Source organism: Vitis vinifera, chromosome 14 (genome assembly GCF_030704535.1).
Source record: "Vitis vinifera cultivar Pinot Noir 40024 chromosome 14, ASM3070453v1".
NCBI classification, from domain to species: Eukaryota; Viridiplantae; Streptophyta; class Magnoliopsida; order Vitales; family Vitaceae; genus Vitis; species Vitis vinifera.
The window spans coordinates 24,032,458-24,055,506 of NC_081818.1; the positions used below are offsets into that span (position 1 = coordinate 24,032,458).

General features: G+C 35.7%; 1 protein-coding gene across 1 annotated transcript; it reads left to right on the forward strand.

The window, feature by feature from the left end:
* Positions 1-3,998: 3,998 nt before the first annotated feature.
* Positions 3,999-22,398, forward strand: LOC100249814 (alpha/beta hydrolase domain-containing protein VTE7). Its single transcript, XM_059742574.1, has 10 exons — positions 3,999-4,443; positions 5,205-5,299; positions 5,393-5,490; positions 5,601-5,650; positions 5,922-6,017; positions 13,112-13,201; positions 14,713-14,805; positions 14,948-15,043; positions 20,813-20,878; positions 22,016-22,398. Exons 1-10 carry the CDS (start codon positions 4,231-4,233, stop codon positions 22,223-22,225), a joined length of 1,107 nt encoding a protein of 368 aa, XP_059598557.1. The 5' UTR covers positions 3,999-4,230; the 3' UTR covers positions 22,226-22,398.
* The last annotated feature ends 651 nt before the right edge of the window (positions 22,399-23,049 follow it).

A 23,049-nucleotide genomic window follows, 5' to 3' on the forward strand; every position in this document is an offset into this window, starting at 1 on the left:
TCTTATGTTGAATTTTCAACTTTATTTATATTTATAATTTTACATTACTTCACATAGGTAATTTGAAGCAAAAAAAAAAAAAAAAAAAAAAAAAAAATCTTTTAAGCTACATTTAATCTCCAAAAAATTTGAGAAAAAAATATGAAAAAAAAAATGGATTTAAACTTAATAAAAAAATTATCCATATGATGTCTAACTAATCAACCTAAGTTAAGGCACACTAAAGGTACATATTAATTTTGATTCAAAGCACTCAATTACACTTAATGGAGGTTCTTTGGTAAGTAAGAAAAGAAATAAATGCAATTTTAGAGCTCATATTTATATTGGAAACTTGAAACAACTAGCAGGCTTAATTTAGGTTCGACCAGTTTAGCAATCAGTTGAATTGGTTAACTAGTTATTAAGCATTTAACACTCTAGTAGGTGACCTTTGGGGTCATAGCTTTAACTTGTCAAGGTTCTGCCTTTAGTGGGAAAGTAATGTTATTTTACTCCTTAATTTGTTAACCCTAATTGGCTCAATATGTTCCCTATATTTTGAGAATATGATGATTTGCAAATAAACAATAGGGAATGATGGGTAAAGGCCTATTTTGTAATTGTTTTCGAAAATAGTTTTTTGTTTTCTAAAAAAAAAAAAAAAAAATCTCAATTTTTTTTTTACAAGGTTCTTTAAAAAATCTCAATTTTTTGAAAAATAAATAGTAAATTTTTGAACAATCACTTGATTGTTTAAAAGTGAACAACAATTTTTTCGGGTTAAGAAATGTACTGTTAATTACCTATCAACCTGTACTTACCATCATGTATGGGTCACACATCATTAACAATCTCAAATTTATTTATAAATAATATATAAAACATATTAATGGGTAAAATTGTCCTCTAAAAATCCTTGAGATGAGTGAACCTTCCTTGTAATTATTCTTTTCAACCTACCCTATTCAGTAATTCTCCCAAAAAAAAAAAGATATAAATACAATTATCACCTAATTCAAATTTTAAGCAATTGAAAGCAAAATGTTAAACCCCTAATTTAGCTCTAAAATATTTAAACCATATGGTTGAAATTCTTTTAAAGATAAAAATATTAAAATATGTACAGAATAAGGTGGTGGTTTTTTTTTTTTTCCTGCTAAATAGAAAAAGTCAAAATATTTGGTTTTTTTTATTTTGACTTTTTATGTTCAACTAAAAATAACATATAGATGTCAACCAACATAATTAAAGTAAACTTGTTATTAATAGGTTTAATAATTTAGTTATATTGATTGATACAATGTTACTTTTAGTTGAATAGAAAAATGTAAATATGTTGATTTTTTTTATTCAATCAAAAAATAAACACCACCTAAATATTAGTTGGACAAACTATTATTTTTTGTTAAAAATTTTTAATTATAGTTTTAAACTTTTATAAATATTAAATATGTTTGGTAGTTTAATTTTGTTTTTTATTTTAAAATAAGAAAAATTTGATTTTGAAAGAAATTTCTATGTTTAATCTTAATATAATGAAATTACCAAGAAGGAGAATTGAATAAATAGTCTAAAAATTACTACTTTATTATCAATTTCAATTTGTCATTTTCAATTAATTATTTATTGAGAGCAGTCAATCTATTGCATGAATAAACACAAGGATATAACGTGAAAAAACCACTTCACAACTTATTAGGTGTATAAAACTACTAATAGTTTCCACGAAATAATTAGGTTACATAATTTTAGATGATTAGATACACCTATTCCCCGGTAAAAAGGTTAATGAAAAACCATGGATGATCTTTGTTAAATAATCCACTAAATAGTTTTACCCAAAATGAAAATATTGGTAAATAATGATATATTGATATTTGTATTTTATGGATATATCCGAAATATCAGTAAAATATCAATGAAATATAAATTGTTCAAAATTCATGAAAATGCTTAGAAAAAATTAAAAAATAAAATGATAAAATAAGTAAGAATACAAATATTAAATTATTTTGTAAGTATAATTGATATAAGTATAACTAAATATAATGTTTATGAAAAAATTAGTTTAAATTCCTTCAATATATATTTTATTTGAGATTTAATTTCTAAAATTTTATTACAAAGTTGTAACAACTTTTTGCTATTAACATTAACTTATTTAAATAATTAAATTATTAAAAATTTATGTTATCAAATTAATTTTAATTTATAAAATATTAGAACATTGTTGATTTTTTTATATTTTAGCAAATTTTGAATAAATTTGTATTTTTAATATTTTAAAATAAAAACATTTAAAATTAAATGAAATTAAAAGGATAAATATAAAAATAAAAATAAAAAGTCAAGTGATAATAATTTTTTAAAATATGATTAATGAGATAAATATGAAAAATAACTAAAAATAAAATGATAATATAAAATAAAATAGTAATATAAATTTAAAATAAAAGATAAATTAGAAAAAAAAATTAAGAAAACAAAAAACACGAATAAATATTGAAAAACCATGGGCCTTTAAAAAAAAAAAAATCCTCGATTAATAGGTGATTTTTTTGCCCCATGTGCCCATGTTACCCAACACCAAAAAATCAACGATTTATATTTTCGCCAATATTTTAGCAACCCGATATCTTATATTACACCAATATTTTAACAAAATTTCCTGACATTTTCATCCATGATTTTATCAATATTTTAACAAATTTTCACAACATTTTCGTCCATGATTTTACCTAATCAAATATGCCTACTTCTTGAAATCTTATACTACACTCCTTTTCCATATACTCAATGCAAATCCCTTAAAGCCCTTATAAAAATATTTTGAAAGTTTGAGAGTTGATGATATACTCTTTTTAAGGTTTATAAGAATTAACAAATTCTTATAAATAAAATATCTCTATTTATATTTATAAAACACTTTCTAGAATTTCTAATTTTTATTACAAATATACTTTTTTAAAATCAAATATTAATTTAGTGATAAATACAATTTTAAAACTTACTAAAAAAGGGTATTCCAATTTTTTTTTTTAAATCAAATACAAATTTAGACATAAATATAACCATAAAACTTATCAAAGATAATTTTTGGAATTAAAAACATGTCATAAACCCAATTAGGAAATATAAAATATTTTCTTTATTAGCCATTTTGAAAGCGTACTTATTTAAATTCTACTATTCCAAATAACCTAAATCCGAATTTGATTTTGAAATCTAAACTTGTATCAAGACGAAGAAGACCTAAAAAAATAAGTTATATTTAATTTAATTGCTAAAAAAAATAATAAGATTGCCAACCAGATAAAATACCCGCAGATACCATTATTTTCAATTTTTTTTAAAAATAAATTATCATTAAAATTTAAAAAATAGACATTAATTTAAAACTTCATTACATTTTTGTTTTGAAATCAAAATCGGATTCGGTAGGCAGCAGCATGTGGCAGTTGGGGCATGCATTTACGAGGGAACAAGAGATCATTAATTGAATGGTACTTGATTGGGACCAGTGATTCAATTTCCATGCAGAAAATTCAATGACGTTGATCTCTGGCGGTGGCCTATGAAATGACACAACTTAGGCTTTCCTCTCTCAGGCTTTCCTTACCACGTACATGTTATTTTCTTACCATTCGTGGAAGAGATTTTTAAAGTTGTTTGTATGGTAACTTTATTTATTTATTACTATTTTATCCTTTTTTCGTCCGTCCTTATTCAATCATATAATTTAATTCAATTTGAATCGTTTCGATACCTTAATATTTTTTTTAGCATTTATTTATTTATTTTTTTCATATTTAGGGTTATATCAAGGAGTTGAAATGGACCTCAAGGGAGGGAAAGGGTGGATGGGCAAAAGAGTAAATTACTTAATTTACGATAGATAAAGTATGTTACTATAATCTTAAATCATATATAAATATTAGATAAGATTGAATATCTTCAAACATAGGACGTTTGATTGATGTATAAAAGAGGTGTAATTGATGATGTTTTTATGTGATGTAATTAGCTAAATCTTTATGAACATGGACGGCAGGTGCAGTTTCAGAGCACGTGAAAACGAAATTTGGAAGGCAATGTGCTGGAGGAAATTGAACTAGAGTTGAAACGTGTATATTGCATTAGAAATGGCATGGCCACCTTCTACCCACTAGCGACTAGGTCCGCCTCCTAAAAGTAGGCTGAGACAGGACAATTTAAGGAACAGCACATAAGCAAGTGACCGGACAAATAATGGCTCTGTCGTTGGTCTCTCCGGTCATCGGAGTTGAGAAACTCAGAAAGTTGAGGAGGGGGGGTTTTGGGGCTTTAGTCTGTGGGGCTTATGGAAATGGTAATGGTAATGGCGATGGGGTGTTTCCGTCTTTTCTTCCCAAACAAGTTGAGAAAATCAAGGACCCATTTGCTCGATCTTTGGCTCAGAGGATCCAGAGGCTTCCCGTGCAGGTTACCCTCACCCAACTCTGTTTTTGTTTTCATGCCGGCAATCCATTAATGTGAGGTGGGGTAGAGAAAATTTTACTGTTCTGTAGTAGCATGCAGAGGTGTTGTGTTGTGTTGTGGTGTGGGTTGGAGTGGGATTGCCGGGATTGATTTTGTTTGTGTACTGTGATGTATTTGGAATCTTGGAGGGAATGTTGAAAATCTTTTTGCAAGGAAAATGACAAGTTTCAAGGCGTAATCTGCAATTGTTTCTTGGCTTGTCTTTCTAGAGAAGCAGTTGGGCAATTATTGCTTTACTCTTTTTGCAAAATTAGGAGGGAGTGTCTTTGTGGGCAGTCAAATCTGAGGAAATTATTGACTAGGAGATTGTATTAGCTAGCAATAGTTTTTTCTTGATGGGTATGGCTGTAGTTGAACTTGAGTTGTCATCTGGGGTTGGGGTTGTATCTTTATTTATTTGTTTATTTTTTCAATTTTAAAATTTTCATTTTTTGTTAGTTTGGTGAATAATTGTGATTCCTTCCTTGTTTTGGATAGAAAAAAATTCAAGAATTTTGATTCAAGAATTTTGGTATTCAGGATCTTCCCATGCAAATGGTGAAGATAGGGAGATTTCTCTTGGGCTATATGCCTGTAACCTAGAGAAGAAATTTCACTTGTGTTGACTGTCTATGATATGATTTACACTATTCTTGAAAACCACGGGCATTTTGACTTTCCTGTTACATTGCGACACTAATCTGGTGTACCTGTGATTTTGACAGATTGGGTCATCTGGAAGTTGCATAATGAGTAGCTGTGTGAAACCAGTGATACGAAGTAACAGTAATCCAGTGGTTCTCCTTCACTGTTTTGACAGGTTTGTGGTATATGAAAGTCATACCAACACACCATGGTTATGAAATTCTTCTTATTTCCTGCTAAGCCTGATTCCCTCCATTGTGTTACTCAGTTCTTGTTTAGAATGGAGATGCACATATCCCTTGCTGGAGGAGGCTGGTTTGGAGGCTTGGGCTGTGGATGTTCTTGGATGGGGTTTCTCTGATTTAGGTTCAATTATCTAGTTTGACTCTGGTTTTAGCTGGAATAAGTTACATATCTCCCATTGATTTCATATATGACATACTTTTAATGAATATTCTTGATTTTTTATCCATTAGAAAGGCTTCCACCATGTGATGTGGCAAGCAAGCGTCATCACCTCTACCAGGTACTTTTATTGATTCTTTTGTTCTTGCTTTTGAACATGTCGTGTTTGTCTCTACCTCCACTGCAGCCATGATTCTTTATTCTACGCGCCACATATCCTTTCAAAGTGTATATTCTTGACTTGGAACACTCACACACATACACGTACATAGTGGATGTTCTGGATAGTTGGGATGCTGCATACTCTTGTTATTAATTTTATCATCCATGGTGAAGATTGAATTCCATTCCTTCAGACTAGAGACTAATTTATTTTTCGTACTCTGTCATAGCTATGGAAGTCCCATATTAAAAGGCCAGTCATATTAGTTGGACCAAGCCTTGGCGCTGCTGTAGCAATTGATTTTGCAGTCAATTATCCGGAAGCTGTAAGTATGTCATTCAGTTGTGCCTTTAATCATATTGTGCATTCATTTTTTTTTTTTTGATAAGTAAAACAAGATATATTAATGAAGGGCAAAGAGTTACAAGTATACAGGGGGTATACAAAGCAACAAACCCCTCAAAAAGCCAAAAAAACAACGAGCCTCACCATCCCTTAGTTGGACGCCAACCATTCTAGGAACCCTATAAGGGACATACGCTCCTTACCAATATACAATCTAGCCCAACTCCACAAACTACACACAAAAGAATTCTTAAGCTTTTGGATATTAAGCTCTCCTCCCCTAAAAGCTAACCTATTTCTTTCCTTCCAAACCGTCCAAAAAATACACAACGGAATGGATTTCCATATCTTTTTCCTTTTCTTTCCCACGAAAGGGCCCCTCCAGCTAGTTAGAACCTCCTTTACAGTTTCTGGAAAAACCCACTGCACACCTGATAACCCAAGAACAATATCCCACAAAACTCTGACTACTATACAATGAATAAGAATGTGATTTACAGTTTCTTCTTCACAACCACATAGAAAACAGCAGTTAGGAAGCTACCATCCTCTTTTCTGAAGTCTATCAAGAGTGAGCACCCTCCCCCAAGTAGCCTCCCAAGCGTAGAATGCAACCTTGGATGGAACTGAATCCACCCAAATGCATCTAGCAGGAAAACCAATATCATTCGGTCTGGTCACCAATCTATAGGCTTCTTTCACCCTAAATTTACCATTCCTTCCTCCCTTCCAACGGACTGAGTCTTCCTCCATAGAAGGCTTGAAATCCCTCAACACATGCAACAAGTTCCCTATCATCTCCATCTCCCAATCATTAAAGTCCCTCAAAAATCTTAGATTCCACCCCCCTTGGCCAAAATTTTGATCCCACATCTTCTCCACAGTCGCATTCCTATGCGAAGCCATAGCATATAGGTGGGGGAAACTTTGGGCTAGCCTTGTATCCTCACACCAAACATCAGTCCAAAAGTTGATTTTGTTTCCTTTCCCAACTATGAACCCCATGTTATCCCAGCACCATTCAGATTCCTTCCATATTTCCTTCCAAACCCCCACACCGATAGTTCCATAAGCCTTCTTTGCTCTCCATCCAAGGCCCTCTTGCCCATATTTCGCTACTATCACTTGCTTCCATAGATCATCTCTATCAATAGCAAATCTCCAGACCCATTTACCAAGCAGAGCTTTGTTCAGGAACACCAGCTTCCTTAGGCCTAGTCCTCCCTTGCTTTTATCCTCACAAATCGCCTCCCACTTGATGAGATGAGCTTTCTTTTCCTCACTTCCCCCTCCCCATAGGAAATCTCTTTGAACTTTATCTAATCTCTTAGCCACTGACTTAGGCATTCGGAACAAAGACATGTGATAGATTGGCATGCTAGCCAACACGCTTCTTATAAGAGTGATTCTCCCCCCTTTTGAAATATATTGACGTTTCCACCGTGCTAGTCTCCTTCTCACTTTCTCTTCCACCCCATCCCAAACTGAGGAGGCTTTATGCGGAGCCCCTAAGGGCAAGCCCAAATACTGAGAAGGAAGAGATCCCACCCTACATCCTAATTCCACTGCCATCTCCTCAATCTCCTCCACCACACCAACTGGGATGATTTCACTTTTGTCCAAGTTGATCCTTAGGCCTGAGGCTGCTTCGAACCACAAGAGAATCCAACTCAAGTGTGTTAGGTGCTCTTTGTTAGCCTCACAAAACACGATTGTATCATCAGCAAAGAAAAGATGGGAAATTTTTAGATTGTGCCTCCTATCACCCTTGATACTGCAACCTGAAAGGTAGCCCCCCACAACTGCCCTCCTAATTAGGGCATCTAGCACTTCCATTCCCAAGACGAAGAGGTAAGGGGACAATGGATCCCCTTGACGAAGCCCTTTAGAACTCGGGAAGAAGCCAGCTGGGACCCCATTAACAAGAACTGAGAACTTGGCTGTAGAGATACAACTCCACATCCACCCCAACCACCTAGGACCAAAACCCATTTTGTGTAGAGTCTTCAGCAAGAAGTTCCAATTAATGCTGTCATACGCCTTCTCAATATCCAACTTGCATATGAGCCCTTTCTCTTTTCTTTTCTGCCATGAGTCTATCACCTCATTTGCAATAAGAGAAGCATCAAGGATTTGCCTTCCCATCACAAACGCATTCTGAGTAGGGGCTACCACTTTGTTTAGCACTCTCTTGAGTCTATTAGCTAACACTTTAGCCATCAATTTGTATAGCCCCCTAGGAGGCTAATGGGTCTAAAATCACCCAAGTCATCCGCTCCCCCTTTCTTAGGAATCAGAACCAGGAAAGTGTTATTGAGGCTTTTGAGGAAGGATCCTTACTCATGAAACTCCTTAAACATCTCCAAGATCTCCTCTTTCACGAAATCCCAAGAGCTTTGCCAAAACGCCATAGTAAAACCATCCGGCCCAGGGGCTTTATCCCCACTCATATCCATTAAAGCAGAATGGATCTCATTTTCAGAGAATGGAATCTCCAGACTCTCTGCTTCTTGGTGGCTAATCCGGTCTAATTGGATCCCCTCAATATCCGCCTTCCACCCCACTTCTTCTGAGAGCCTCTGATGAAAAGCATTTGCAATCCCCTCCCTTACTTCCTGATTCTCTTCCAACCAAACCCCATCAATTTTTACTCTATCCAACGTATTGTTGTTACGGTGGGCATTTGCCATTCGATGAAAAAATCCCGTATTCTTGTCCCCTTCCTTAAGCCACACCTCCCTTGATAGTTGTCTCCAATGACTTTCTTCCAACATAACCCATTTTTTATAGCTTTCCTTTGCTTCATTTTTTAATTCTGTCTCTTCCAAGGACAAGCTTCTTTCACATTCCACACCATCCCAATGGTCCACTTGCTGCAAGGCTGTTCTTTTGTTATCTTCCGGGTTACCAAAGACCTCTCTATTCCAAACTTTCAGTTTCTGTTTGAGCTTCTTCGTCTTTGCTGCCAGTTTGTAACTAGCTGTACCCCTGACCTCTATTTCCCTCCACCAACTCCGGACAAGGTCAAGAAAGCCCTCAACTTTTAGCCATATATTTTCGAACCTGAAAGGAGAAGGACCTCTCCTTAACCCACCTCCTTCTAGCAGAATAGGGAAATGGTCCGAAACAGGACGGGGCAGCCTCCTTTGAATCACCCCACTGAATTTGTCTAGCCAGCTAGGAGACACCAAGAACCTATCCAACCTTGCCCAGGACTGGTTGTTCAGGCCCCCACTCCAAGTAAACTCTCCCCCTTGCAAGGGAAGGTCTACCAGCCCTAAATCATCAATGATATGAGCAAACCTCCTCATGTTCAGAGTTATCCTTCCTTGGCGATTTCTTTCTCCTTGATAAAGGGTGCTGTTAAAGTCACCTCCTAGGCACCAAGGCTCGTCCCAGATTCCTCTTACAGCCCCCAGTTCTTCCCACAGTCCCTCTCTTGCCTCTCTGGTGAAAGGACCATAGACTCCCGTAAACACCCAAACAGTCCCATCCTCCACATTCTTGAATCTACACGACAGTGAGTACTGTCCTTCCTCCCAGTCCACAACTTCCATCGATCTTTTATCCCAACAAATCAACAGACCTCCCGCTGCCCCATCCGCATCCAAGGCCCTCCAATCTAAGAATCTACCCGAGCCTAAACTTCTCACCACCCCCTCCGACATTGGCTGAATTTTTGTCTCCTGAATACACAGTAAATCAACTTTTTGATTCCTTATAAAAGTCTTGATGATTTTCCTCTTGGACCTGTCATTAGCCCCCCTCACATTCCAACTTAATAGCTTCAGCTTCATGAATCTACTGCAAGCTGATCCCCTTTGCCCTATAGAAGGCTTCTTTGCTTACCCTCTTTCTCATAATTAACTGAGCACTCCAGCCTCTTCAATTCCCTCTCAAATTTTGACTTCTCCATCAATACTTTGCTATGAATTTTCTCCCGTCTCTTCCTTATTTTGACCAAGAAATTCAAAATTTCCTTCTCCAACCCTTCTGTGGAAAAACCCAAAAAATGACTGAACTTGGCCAAGCTACTTTCTTCCCATCTATCCTCTTTCTCTCCTCTGGCTTGTAGAAATTCTATCCTCTCTGTGTTCCACTCCACCCCCCTAGCCAAATTTGGATCCTTATTGAATTCGACCATATCCCAGCATCCCTTATCATCCATTCCGGGCCCACCATCATTGCTTTCCTTCAAGACCCTAGAATGATCGAAAGACTCCCCCACCGGAGTCCGATCAAAGGAATACAAGATGAGATGAGAAGACCCGTAACCCCTTTCCCTCTCTATCCTTAGACCAGAATCATACCTCATGGCCTCCTCTGCCAACGCCTTATCTGTTGCTGAAGGTATGACTTTCTCCCTTGACGTCCTTGCTTCCTCTGACTCCCATATGATTAGGTGTTCCCCCTCTAAAGAGCTCACATTGCTGGCACTTTTGGCATCCAAAAGCCTTCTTCTCTCCATGGATTCTTTACCTTTATTACGGGCTGTGGGTTGATTTAAGCTGACCTCTTCCAAAACAACCTCTGGGCCACTCCCAATCTGAGCCCATCTTTTGGGCTGGCTAACTTCTGGACCACTAGGACTGGACGTCCTCTCAATTAATAATTGGACCCTCTCTGCATTCGGCCCATCTGGGCCCTTTTCTATTGCCCCTAAACTTGTCACCTGGGCCTGATATCCTTTTGAAACCCAGCCCAAGTTACTAGCCTTCCAGCCCATTCTGTTTTCTGGATTTAATAAACCCATGGGCCGTTCAAAGTGGGCCTGGGGCTTAACTAGGGTGGCTTCATTCATATAGCCTACCCCTTCATCAGCCCAAATCTTGGATGGCCCAGCCTGTAGCCCCACCCCCTCTTCCAGCACACCCTTCAATTTTAGGCCCGAAAGATCCGGCTTACAGCCCCTATGCCCCATGGGCCCTGACTGTTGGGCCCAATCCTCTGTCCCCTCCCATCCCCTGTCCCTCGTCTGTCTCCCTGTCCCCTCCTCTGACTGTACCAGAGCCTCAGTCCTGTCAACGACCGATTCCATCTCCACACGCGAGCCAGCGCGTGAGCTACTCTCGTCCCTGACCTCCTCCCATCTGTGGCTAGCAACCCTTAGCTTCTTGACTGTCGGCCTGAACTCCCACCAGAGTGCAAGCGTGAGGACTTCCTCCTCAATCTCAATCTCCAGCGTACTCGGCTTGTTACCTCCGGTCGATCTAACCAGGATCCGAGCCCATTGAAGCTCTTCCAGTTTCTTCGTCTTCGAGTCGATGTCGATGAAGCCTCCACATTCCTCCCCCACCCTTCTCAACACAGTCGGATTCCACAGTAGCACTGGTAGCCCAAAAATTCTGACCCACATCTCGTTGCTTTCTTCCTTCTCCACTCTGCATCCATCCCATGGTCTCCATTTATCGAACCCCAGCCTTATCGCTCCCATCCTTTTTTCACCTGAGAGGGAGGCCCGTTTAGCTTCTTCCAAGTGTTCAAACTCCAACAAAACTCTACTCTCTTCCAATTTTGCCAACCCTAGGCTCCCTTTCAGACCCCAAGAACTCGCCAGAAACCTCCCCCATTTTTCCAAATCTTCTTCATCCCCAAAACTAGGGTTCCAACTCCCGACAACACAGTACTCCAATTTTTCCAAATTACTTTGTATTTCCTTCCTCCCTACCTTCACTTGAACTGGGCTTATACCTCTACACGTCGGTTTCTTCACCACTTCCGCAAAAGATCTCTTCAGATCCATGTTTTTCCTAAACTTTTCACCTTGCATTTGGTTCTTTCTGTCGATTGACATGCGTAGGACCTGTAGATTTTCCATCATTGCAGCCCATCCCATTTTTTCCTTCCTACCTTTTGGGATAAAGATCCGGTATTGTTTTCTTTCCGAATCCGTTACCCCTAGCCTGAGAAAACATCCCGCTTGATTTGCACTTCGCAGCAGCGAGAAGGATCTCCCCTGTTCTTTCCACTCCTTCACCCACCGATCTTCCTTCTCCTCCCTTATGCAGTGGTTTAGGCCCTCCATTAGGAACCCTAAGCTCGCCAAACCCATTCTGACCCAAGACGAGACTCCCCTTTTGCTTTCCTCTATAACTATTTGGGGTTTTCCTCTTCTCACTAACAGCTCCAGCACAAACATCTTGGATTCGACTGCGAACCCTCTTCGCCGCCTTCGATTCCCCACTTTATCGTCATCCCCCTCGCCGTCGTCGTCTCGCCATTTTCCTTCCTCTCTATCACTGCCGCGACCCCTCTCTCTCTCTCGCTCTCTCTCACCCATTTTTTACTCTTTATATCATATTGTGCATTCATTGTCCAAGGAATTACAACTAGCCCTTCCAAATTCGCTTTTGATTGACCAGTGTATCAGGTTATGTCAAATATATATATACAGTGCTGATAGTGACCCTTCCAACCAAATTTTGAGATCTTTATAGGGTTTAGGAAACATAAAAAGTCACTGTGGTCAAGTAATAACCCCAGAAAGTTTCAAGCACAAGAAATTGGGGATATTAGGTTGATTGGTGCATCTGGAGAAGTCTAATGAACTCTCATGTGTATTGACCCTGGTATCTGAAGAAAACTCAATCCTCTATCTCAATGGATTGTAGATGCAAGTTGCACAGAATGGTGTATATGATAGTGACAGATTGGGTGGTCAAAGTGGATCAGCTTCCATTCTGTAAATTATAGGTTGGGATAACTTGTGTCTCTCTGGTACATGGATCAGAATTTTGGGCATGTGGAACTGGACCAGTACACAGAATTTAGGTTAGTTTTGTTCAAAAATCATCAAACTGTGGAGCTGGGGAGATGAACCCAGGTTAGAACTTTTATGTTTGTGAACCTGGTACTTAAATTTGTATTCAACACCTTTGAGTTGAATACTCACATATGCAATTGCATATGCTGATTCAGAGATAGGAGTGCATGCACGGATGAAAGCCACCGTGACAGCACTTAGGACCCTAGGGTTTACTGAAAGTTACTGCCCCATGTCCTGGCTTCACAATCTGGTTACTTTGCCATTAGTCAATTATGTTTTGCTGATGTGATATTCTCTTTACTTTGCAGGTTGAGAAGCTGGTTTTGATAGGTGCAAGTGTGTATGCAGAAGGCACAGGCAATCTATCAAAGTTATATAGACCATTGGCCTATGCTGGGGTAAGCCTAAGTTTCTATGCTACAGAAAACATAACAGACATCATTTTAGTTGTTTGCTCTCAAAAGGTCTGATTATCAGAAAATTATTTATTGAATTATGTTCATATGTGGCACAATATGGAGTTTGCCCATGATATCGTTAATATATGCTACTCAACTAAAAGTTAGAACTTGCAGCAGCAGCAGTCAAGGATTTTAATGATTATGAGTGTCATAGAAGCAAGAATTCCCTGCATTATTCTGATATTTTGGCTATCTTCAGTCCTCTTTATAGTAAATATACTGTGGTTTGTACGAAACTGCAGTGCCTCTTCATATTAACTATAAAGAACCCCATGCATAGACATGTATGATTACAGCAGTCAACTTCAGCACTATAAGGGTTTTCAGAAAACTTCTATACATTGAAGAGGAGCAAGACCATTAGAGAAAAGATACTGTTAGTTCTAGCCGATAACTGTGCTATTGATCCTTAACCATGCTGGCATTAATAAAAGAAACTATCAGGGTTGAGATTGCTTTTAAATTACAAACATCCTTCTCTTTATTGTAAGACTGCTTTCTGTCTGTCCATGTTGATGCACATTTTAGATCTAATTTCATTTCAGGTTCATGATGTCTTGTCATCTTGAATACCTTGGCATGCCTTTCTAACTGGACTTCTTAACTAAAGCAAAGAGAATGTAACTTGAGAGTTTCTTGTCTTTGCAGTACAAGGCTTCGACGCTACTTTTTGAAGCTCAAACAAAAAAAAAAAAGGAAGTAAAAAAAAAAAAAAAAAAACTGAAGATGAAAAACTGAGTGCCTGTTTGAATTCACTTCCAATTTTCTGTTTTTAAAATCAGAAAGTAGTAGTAACTTTTATATAAGATGTAAGAATTCCTAGAGATTTACATTGAAAAAGTAATGATTTTACAAAATTGTTTAAAAAAATTGGGTACCATAATCTCAAATTAAAAATTTTTTTAAAGTGATTTTTAAAGATATAAGGTAAAGCTATATCTTTTGTACAAAAGGTTTTGCATTTTATATAGAATTTATCACTACTTTCCATTTTAAAAACAAAAAATGTATCCAAATATACACTAAAATAACATGTGTTGCAGAAGGAAAAAAAATGACTTAAATTTAGTTCTGTTTCATCATTTCATTGTTTGTATTTCAGTAGTTACTGTTTTCATGTTCTATTCATGATGAAACTATGCGCATACCGCTTCTGATGATTCAGTGAGTAGCAGGACTCTGGTGTTCATGGCTGCTATTAGCTCTCTCTCTCTCTCTCTCTCTCTCTGACACATACGCACACACACAATTAAAATGTAATTTTCATATTTATACATTTCAAGCACCAAAAAATGGCACCTATTAAATGGCAAGTGAAGATGCTCCCCTGTAAATCAGAAGAAAAATAGAGCTTTTTCCTGGCTACATACCCTCCATTTCATTTGCTTTAGATTAAATTCTTGTAGTAATGAGCTCATCTTGCCCTGTTGATTATTTTCTTGCACCAGGTTTCTTTATTGAAGAGCTTCCCACTGCGATTATGTTCAAATTTGTTAGCCTACAAGAGCATTTCATTTGCAACAAGCTTTGATTGGACCAATGTGAGCATTTTATTTCCATGGTTAACACTGATGACAAACTACTGTGCTGTTGAGTTTTTCTGCTGCTGGTTTTTAAGTCTTCCTAAAATCTGTTGTCTTGAGGAAGAGTCTAATTTGTTTTTGTTCTTGTTTTACCATCTAGGTGGGCCTCTTACACTGTCTATTACCTTGGTGGGAAGATGCAACAGTTAATTTTATGAAAAGCGGGGGCTATAATGTTATTGCCCAAATAAAACAGGTATGGAAGAAATTCTCAGTGTTAATTCTCTCAAAATACTGTGCTTAATCACTAAATAGAAGTTGTAAACCCTGATGAGAAGAAAGCTGTTTAATTTTATCAGTATGTGTCATATATGCAGGCGTGATATTTGGTGGGTAGAGAATGTGATTTATCACTAGTGGTCATGTTTGGCTATCCTCTAGAATTTTCCTTTTCAGTAGAAACAAAGTTAGAAATGTGTTTATCTTCTTCTCTGTGCTACTACCTAATTTAACTGATTGGATAGTTAAGTGCAAACAGTTGGATTACCTAAAAAGGTTAGAAATGTGTTCATCTTCTCTGTGTTTATCCTTTGGAGTTGAACTAAACTAACCTTAAAGTATTTGGATTCTCTTTCAGTTTACTCTTCTAAACTCCATTTCATGGGCATTGATCAGAAATGTATTTTTTGCCTTTGAGCATGGACATCACTCTCCTATTGAGCAATTTTGCATGTTATATCTTTCAAGATATAAGTCTTTAGTGTAGTCTAAGAAGTTGTTTCAACCTATCTACAAAGATTTCAATCCTAATTATGAAAGTATTTTTTATATATAAATAAGCAAGCAAATAATATGATTCTATAGACAAGCACCAACAAGATGACACATCATAGTACATAGGAGGTGTAGAATGAGTGCCAAGGGACTGAAGCAAAAGGAGAGAACACCAAAAGACAACTCCGAACCCAACCAATTTATAAAATCAATTAAAGACATAGAACCTACATTTATGTACATCTTCACCCACAAAAACAAATTTCTAAGGAAAGAATTCTTCAAAGAGATAAGTGTACGATTGTGTCTTTTTACTATGCCCTTTTTCTGGGATGTACTTGACCATGAATATTGTGCAATTATTCTGTAGTTGTTTTACTAGTAATTTTAGATTGTTTTTCTTTAATGCAATCAATATATATATATATATATATATAGTTTTTCAAACTCCACCCTTTACCAATCTCATGAGTCTTTGCTTAGAAATGTGGCCTAATTTTTTATGCCATAACATAGATGAACTTTCTTTTAAGAAGTCAAGTTTCATACTAACAATAACATTTAGGGCTAAAAGAGATTAAGTAAACAAAGGGTTTGTTAATTTTATATAAACCATCACATAAAACCCAAAATCAATCAAAAAGGAATTTCTATAAATGGTGAGAGATTGATTTCTAAATTTGAAGGTGAAAAACCGTTGTTCAACAGGGTAACACTTAGAGGGGGCTGAATGGGTGTGTTTAAAAAGATTACAATATAAGCTTTGAATAAAATATCCAATTTTAACTTGTGAGGGATCAGGGATAATTACTATAATCAAAGTAATCAAATGAATAAACAAGTATGCAAGGGATACAAGAATTTTTACATGGAAAACCCTCACACTAACCGTGGAGATAAAAAACTACGGGATCTAAGACCTCAAATCTATATCCACTATATGAGATCAAATCACACAAATTTATCTGGTTGCTTTACGATAAAGACGTGTTCTCCATACCCTACAACTTGATCCATGTCTACAACGCAACAATCACCAATTGCACTAGTGAATACTCCTCAGTCTTGCTGAAAGGATGCAGGTCTTTCAACAACTCAAGATTCAACACTTTGAATCCTTCTTGAGAGATTGGGAATGGTATGACAAGTTAGGTTAACTCTCTTAATGAATGTCCCACCGTAAAAGGGTTATAATGGGGTTTATATAGGCCTCTAGGCCCTAGGGGATCAGTATCCTGAATTTTCAAATATATTTTTCATAATTATCTAAAAAATATTATGTCATAATCTGGTAGATTCTGTAGGAGTGCTCGAGTGCACTTACCCACTGCTCGAGTGGTGCCCCCTGCATTTTCAAAATATTAATTAAAGCATTTTTTATTCAATAAAAAATATATTGATCCTCTTCAACCCTTTGAGCACCTAACTTGCCACAATCCAAACCTTTTTAGATAAACTTGTGACTTTCCGGTTGAGCGACCAACAATCTTGAATCTTCAATGGAGAGTAAGTTACTATCTAAAAAGTTTCCTAAGTTAGAAAATAATTAGAACAAAACTACCAACATATAATTTAAACTCATTGTCCTAATAGAAGGTATACATTGTTAAATCAAATTTAGACAAAGATATAAGATTTCTTAAGATAGAAGGAACATAAAAGGAATTATGGAGGTACAAAATATGTGCGGTACCCAAAACTAGTCTGTAGGTTCCCATAGCTTTGACTTCATACTTTAATTGATTCCCCATTTCTATATATTTTTCTCCCTCACTTAGACTCTTGATTGTAAGGAGTCCTTACATAGAATTTGAAACATGAATTATGACACTTGAATCTAGCCACCATGTATTAAAGGGAACATGAACTAAATTGGTTTTAAAACACATAAGTGATAAGAAATCATCTTTTTTTTAAAACCCTTTTTTTTTTTTCTCATTTTGATGCAATCCTTCTTCACGTGTCCTTTCTTTTTATAAAAATAATACTTTAAATTACTTTCCTTCTCTTTACCATCTAAGTTTCTAGATTTCTTACTATTCTTTGTTGTTTCTCTCCTTTTATGGGATTGATATTTATTGTCTGACGCCGTGTGAACCTTTTGAAATTTCTAACATTTCAATCTTCCTTCTTGCACACATAAAGTAATTAACTCATGAATGGTCCATTTATCCTTATGTGTGTTATATGAAGTATTAAAAGGACCATAATCTAAAAAGAGAGAGTTTGGGATGAATTGTACAAGAAAAGATTCATTCCAAAATGCTCATTTTCAAAGTTTTGAGTTAATTGGCTATATTCATCTCCGTTGTTTGTCATCTAATACCATTTACTCCATTGTACTTCATATTGGTTAGTTTAGACATCAATGTGTTTGTTAGTGCCTTGTTTGATGCTATATATTGTTGTTCGATCATCAAATAACTTGAAGATAAGTTGCAAGAAAATATCCACACATATTAATCAAAACCAAAATCATATTTTATATCCATGAAAATTTCTAGTTTGGTCACTTTGTTAAGTAACACACATATATTAATCAAATACCATGATATATATAAATAACTAGTAGATAAGCTACAAGAAAATATAAATAATTTTTCCTATGTAGCTTCAGGTTACAAGAGTATATAAAATACTTTGGCATAGCTTCAAACTATGAAAGTTGCAAATAGCTTTCAACTGTTACAAATCACAAAACCACTTTTCCTTGTGAGAATTTGCAAAAGAAAGTACACATAATTTTAGACTATGATAATATGCAGAAATAATTCAGGTTATGAAATTCAATTTCATTTATTCACAACTTTAGGTTATGAGATTTGCATATTTCTTCATTTACAACTTCAAGTTATGATATGTACAAATTCAGTTGTTCATAACTTCAAGTTATGAGAGTAATATTATCATAGCTTTATGCTATGAAAAAGTACAAATAATTTTATCATAACTTCATGTTATGATAATATAATTTCTCCATAGCTTTAAGCTTGAATTTTTTTTTTTTTTGATGCAAATTATTGATATAAAAAATATGATTAAAACTAGGAAAGAGAAACATAATGAATTCTCAACTACGCTTTGATACCAAATATTAGAAAATTTCATGATGTTTAATACTAATAACCAGTTAAAAATCTGAATGAAAGAGTGCATGCCTTGATCCATAATGCTAAACTTTTGATAGTGGAAGATAAAATAAAAAATAACTTTGAAGCCTTGAATCTTCACTCTCTTACTCACTTTTATCCAATTCTTAGTGATCAGTTATGGACAATGCTTGGATAAGGAAAATGGTGAGTGGAGAGAGGGACCAAGAGCCTTCCGTATATCGTGAGTTTAGTAATTATGTCCAGTCCTCAATACCTTCTTTGTTAGAGGAATACAACCAATTAGATTGTGGGTTTAGTAATTTGGCTATTTAGAATTTGGCTTCTCAGACTTTGCTATCTGGATAAGCAGTGCTCTCAATGGTCTTCTTGCTCTTATCTTCCTGTCTCTCAGAATTATCAAACAAGGCAATACCCCATTCCCAAGTTTCATTTATTGTACTGGAGGTTTTTAGTAGAGGTGATGAATTCATTCTTGCAGAAGTTGATGTTTTCTCTTAATTGAGAGATGCCATTCAATCTGCCACACCTTCTGCATGTGAATGACTGTCTCATCTTCATGAAAGGGGAAAGCAGGCAAGTTATTGAGAATTGGGGTCTTTGGATAGGTGTGAAGAAGACTCAGGTCAGTTGCTAGTTACTAAGAGCAAAAATATTGTAGACTTTCGAATTAAAAACCAATAACAAGGTGCAAAAATCAAAACCGTGACTTATATGGCCATGGCTCATTGTATAAGAAGAAGATTGCATGTTGCAGAGGAAGTCTCTATCTCAGTGTTCTAGGTAGCAGAATGGTGCATTGTCTGGGATTAATTTACTGTTTGAAATATCTCCTGAAAGTGATGGAAACATGATTACCAAACAGTAGCAGAAACAAGAAACAGAAAGGTCAAAGGAAGTAAGAAATGATTTATGACTGAATAAGAAAGCTAAGGGAAAATTAATAAAAACAACATAAATGCTAAAATCCATTTTGGGATCTAAAATAATCATGTAATTAAAAATGTTTATGCATACTATGGAAAAAGCCTTGAGAGATGAAAAAAGGAGATTTATAGGGACCATGTTTCTAATGCCTGGGTGTTTCTGCTATGTTATCTCTGTCTCTCTGTCTCTCTCTCTCTATCTATATATCTCCTTTAAAGTTTCCTCAGTAGTTTCTGGAACATCTTAAATAAGTTTTTGAGTTTCCAAAGGTTTCTGGGAGAATGGGTTTCCCACCTAAAACTAAGTAGCCTGGAAATTATGTTTGGGAAAGTGATGACTAATTTCATTTACAATTATCTTGAAGATAGAGAGAAAATCATTAGGTTAAATGGAAGAATTTTTGCTATTCCATTTCTGGAGGAGGCACTAAGTTTAGGTGTTTGATTGCTATTTGTGATGCTTTTTCAATGAAACTCCTACAGGATTTCTAAATTGGAAAACGGTAGTGCAAAAAAGATACACGAGGCATGAATATTTAAAGCATCTTCTGCCTTTGATGAGGTCATTTCCAGCTTATGATTGTGGACAACTTGAATTTTCATTTAGTCCTAGCCCCTAGGGTTTCTAAAAATATTATTGCGAGAAAAGCAATAGAATCATCAGGACCCAAATATAAGTTAAAGATGTGCTTTCTTCTGATGATCGTATTTGGTCATGCCACTGACTTTGCCTTCTAGTTGTGATATGCTGCACATTAATCAAGCCCAAGAAAAGTGAGGGATTAGTTTAGTTGGGTTTCAACTGGAATCTTTGTTTGTTTGTCACATTGTGCTTGTTCAAGTTTCTTTTTTTTTTTTTGTTTGAAAAAAAAGATGATGTTCCAAGTTCCATGTTGTCACATATGTAGCTAAGACAAGCATATTGTTTTCTTACCAAGTCTTCATTTTGGAATCATAAAAAATTTTCCAGTTTACTTTCTATTTGGTCCCTGGAAGAATGAAAACAAAAATGCCTTGCAAATGCTTCCTTTTTCTTGGATTTTCTTTCTTTTTTTTATTATTCTTTTCAAGAACAAGACTGCAACCCTCTAAAAAGTAGAAAGTGGTACATATGGTTTAAAGCATATAGAGGAAGGGGTAGAGATAATCCTGTAGTAAAAATTTTAAACATGTATTGATGCTTGTTACCATTTTTTTGATAATTCTGTTCCACAGGTCAAGCAAAAAACACTTGTCATCTGGGGTGAGCATGATCAAATTGTCAGCAACAAGCTTGCAATGGTTAGTTTTGAGATTTTATCGAGGTCATAATTAATTTTACAGTTAGAAAAGTGCATGCTCCTTTAGGCTTATTACACAGAATCTAAACTGGAGAAACCAGGGTGGGGTGGGCAGACAATCAAATGCCTCTTTCCACTAATACAATTTGGAAAAGTTTAACTGGCTACTTGCTAACTGTTTGGCAGAGCTTTTCATTTTGGCTCTGTTTTTCTTTTTCAATGAGGGGCGTATTGATCCTTTTATTTGGACAGTCCGGCCATCAACAAAATCCACATAAAGCAAGTCACTGAAAATTATCCTAGGATGTGAAGGTGATGAAAAATATGAGAAACTACAAATTTTATTTTGCAGTATAAGTTTGCAAGAAATTAGAGGTTTAAACTTGTGTGGTCATTGTCCTGTAAACAACGGGGCAACCAGTTTGAGGGAAATAGATTCCTGGAGGAAAATATTGATCAGAGGGCCAACATTTTCATGCAACAACCTACATATAAAAGTGTGAATTAAGTATTTTTCTGTTTTCATTTTGCTTCACTTTTCCTGTCAAACAAACATAGATAATGTATACTCGAGAGTTGAGAACATTTCCAGTTAAATGTACAAATTTCTGGCTTGAAGCCAAGCATAAGATATATTGTGAAAGGACCTAGTGTAGATGCAATCCAGGAAAAATCCAGGAATGTAGGATCTCTTGTAACTACTAGTGTAATATTTTTAGCCTGTTTCAAAAAGCGAAGGTGAAATTCATCTCTGTAAGAAATTGAAACTTACCTTTTCCCCCATGTTGCTTACTTCTCAGAAGAAGCATGTGAGAACTTCTTTTGGTAATGCATTGAAGTTCCTGAACTGGAAAACAAGCAATAGGACAAACAGCATTACAATATAAGTATAAATTGCTTGAATTTGTTACCACAGATCCTTGTGTCCTAGTTGTCTCATTTGCATCCTCCATTAGAGACTGTCAAAGCATTCAAACCCAAGGGGGTTTTCTTTTCTAAAACTCACATGTCTTGTTTTCCCCTAGTCCTTAAGGCAGTCCTAATGATCATTCTTGTCTTAAGGACCAAATTTGAACTATTTGGCATGTAGTAAGGTTATTGATTATGGTGTTTGATGTCTTGGATAAAAATAATGCAGAGATTGCAACATGAACTGCAAGATGCAATTATGCATCACATACCAGATTGTGGTCATCTCCCTCACCTTGAGAAGCCCAACTCTGTCGCCAAGTTGATTGCAGATTTCGCTCAAGGTGATCGCTGCCAAGAAGCTCATTTCAATAATTTTAAGCATGTCAAGAGGCCCAACTCTGTTGTCGAGTCAATTACAGATTTGAATAGAGGTTAATGCTGCTAGGAAGCCTATTTGCTTCCTGATGATGATGATCTTATTTCTCATCCTACTATGTATATAGGCATCAAGGGTCACTGTGATCTTTTTTGCAACGACTGTGATAGTGTCTTCACCCAATTTATATGTTATATAGAAATGAAGGTGTGCTAAAGATCATTTTCTATCAACTATCTACTTGGTTTTTCAATTCTCATATACATCCTCTTGTTAGAACTTCGTGAAATATTTCCAAGCACTCAAATGCACAAACATGTTTTCTAGTTTTTTTTTTTTTTTTTTTTTTATGTTTTTGGACAACAGAGAACTATTCTCGAAAATAGGTGCCAAACAAACCTTTATCTCCTGGTTTTCTTGGGTACCTTTTTTCCACACCCACTTGAAGCTTTTCAATTTTTTTTAATTATTATTATTATCAAAACCCTAAGCTTTTAATTATATAAGACAAAGAAAAATAATTTTAAATTATTTAATATTTTTATAACTGAGAAAAATAAGTGAAATGAATTTTAAAAAAATATATAAAATAATTTATTAAGTTTAAACCTTTTTTTTTCCTCACTTTTGTCTTTTTATTTTTCTTCTATATTTTCTTTTATTTGTATTTTTCCTCAATTTTTGTGGGAATTAAACATAGTCTAAGTGATCGATAGCTCATCGACGGTGACTTGAACCATAGATCCACAAAAGTTGTGAACCCTCCATGGTGGATTGTTTGCAATTCCAAGGCATTTCAATCATGTTTGGTGTATGGAAATAAGGAAATGGAAAAGAAATAATTTTTACATAACAATGACAAATCCTTGGCTCCATAAAGATCG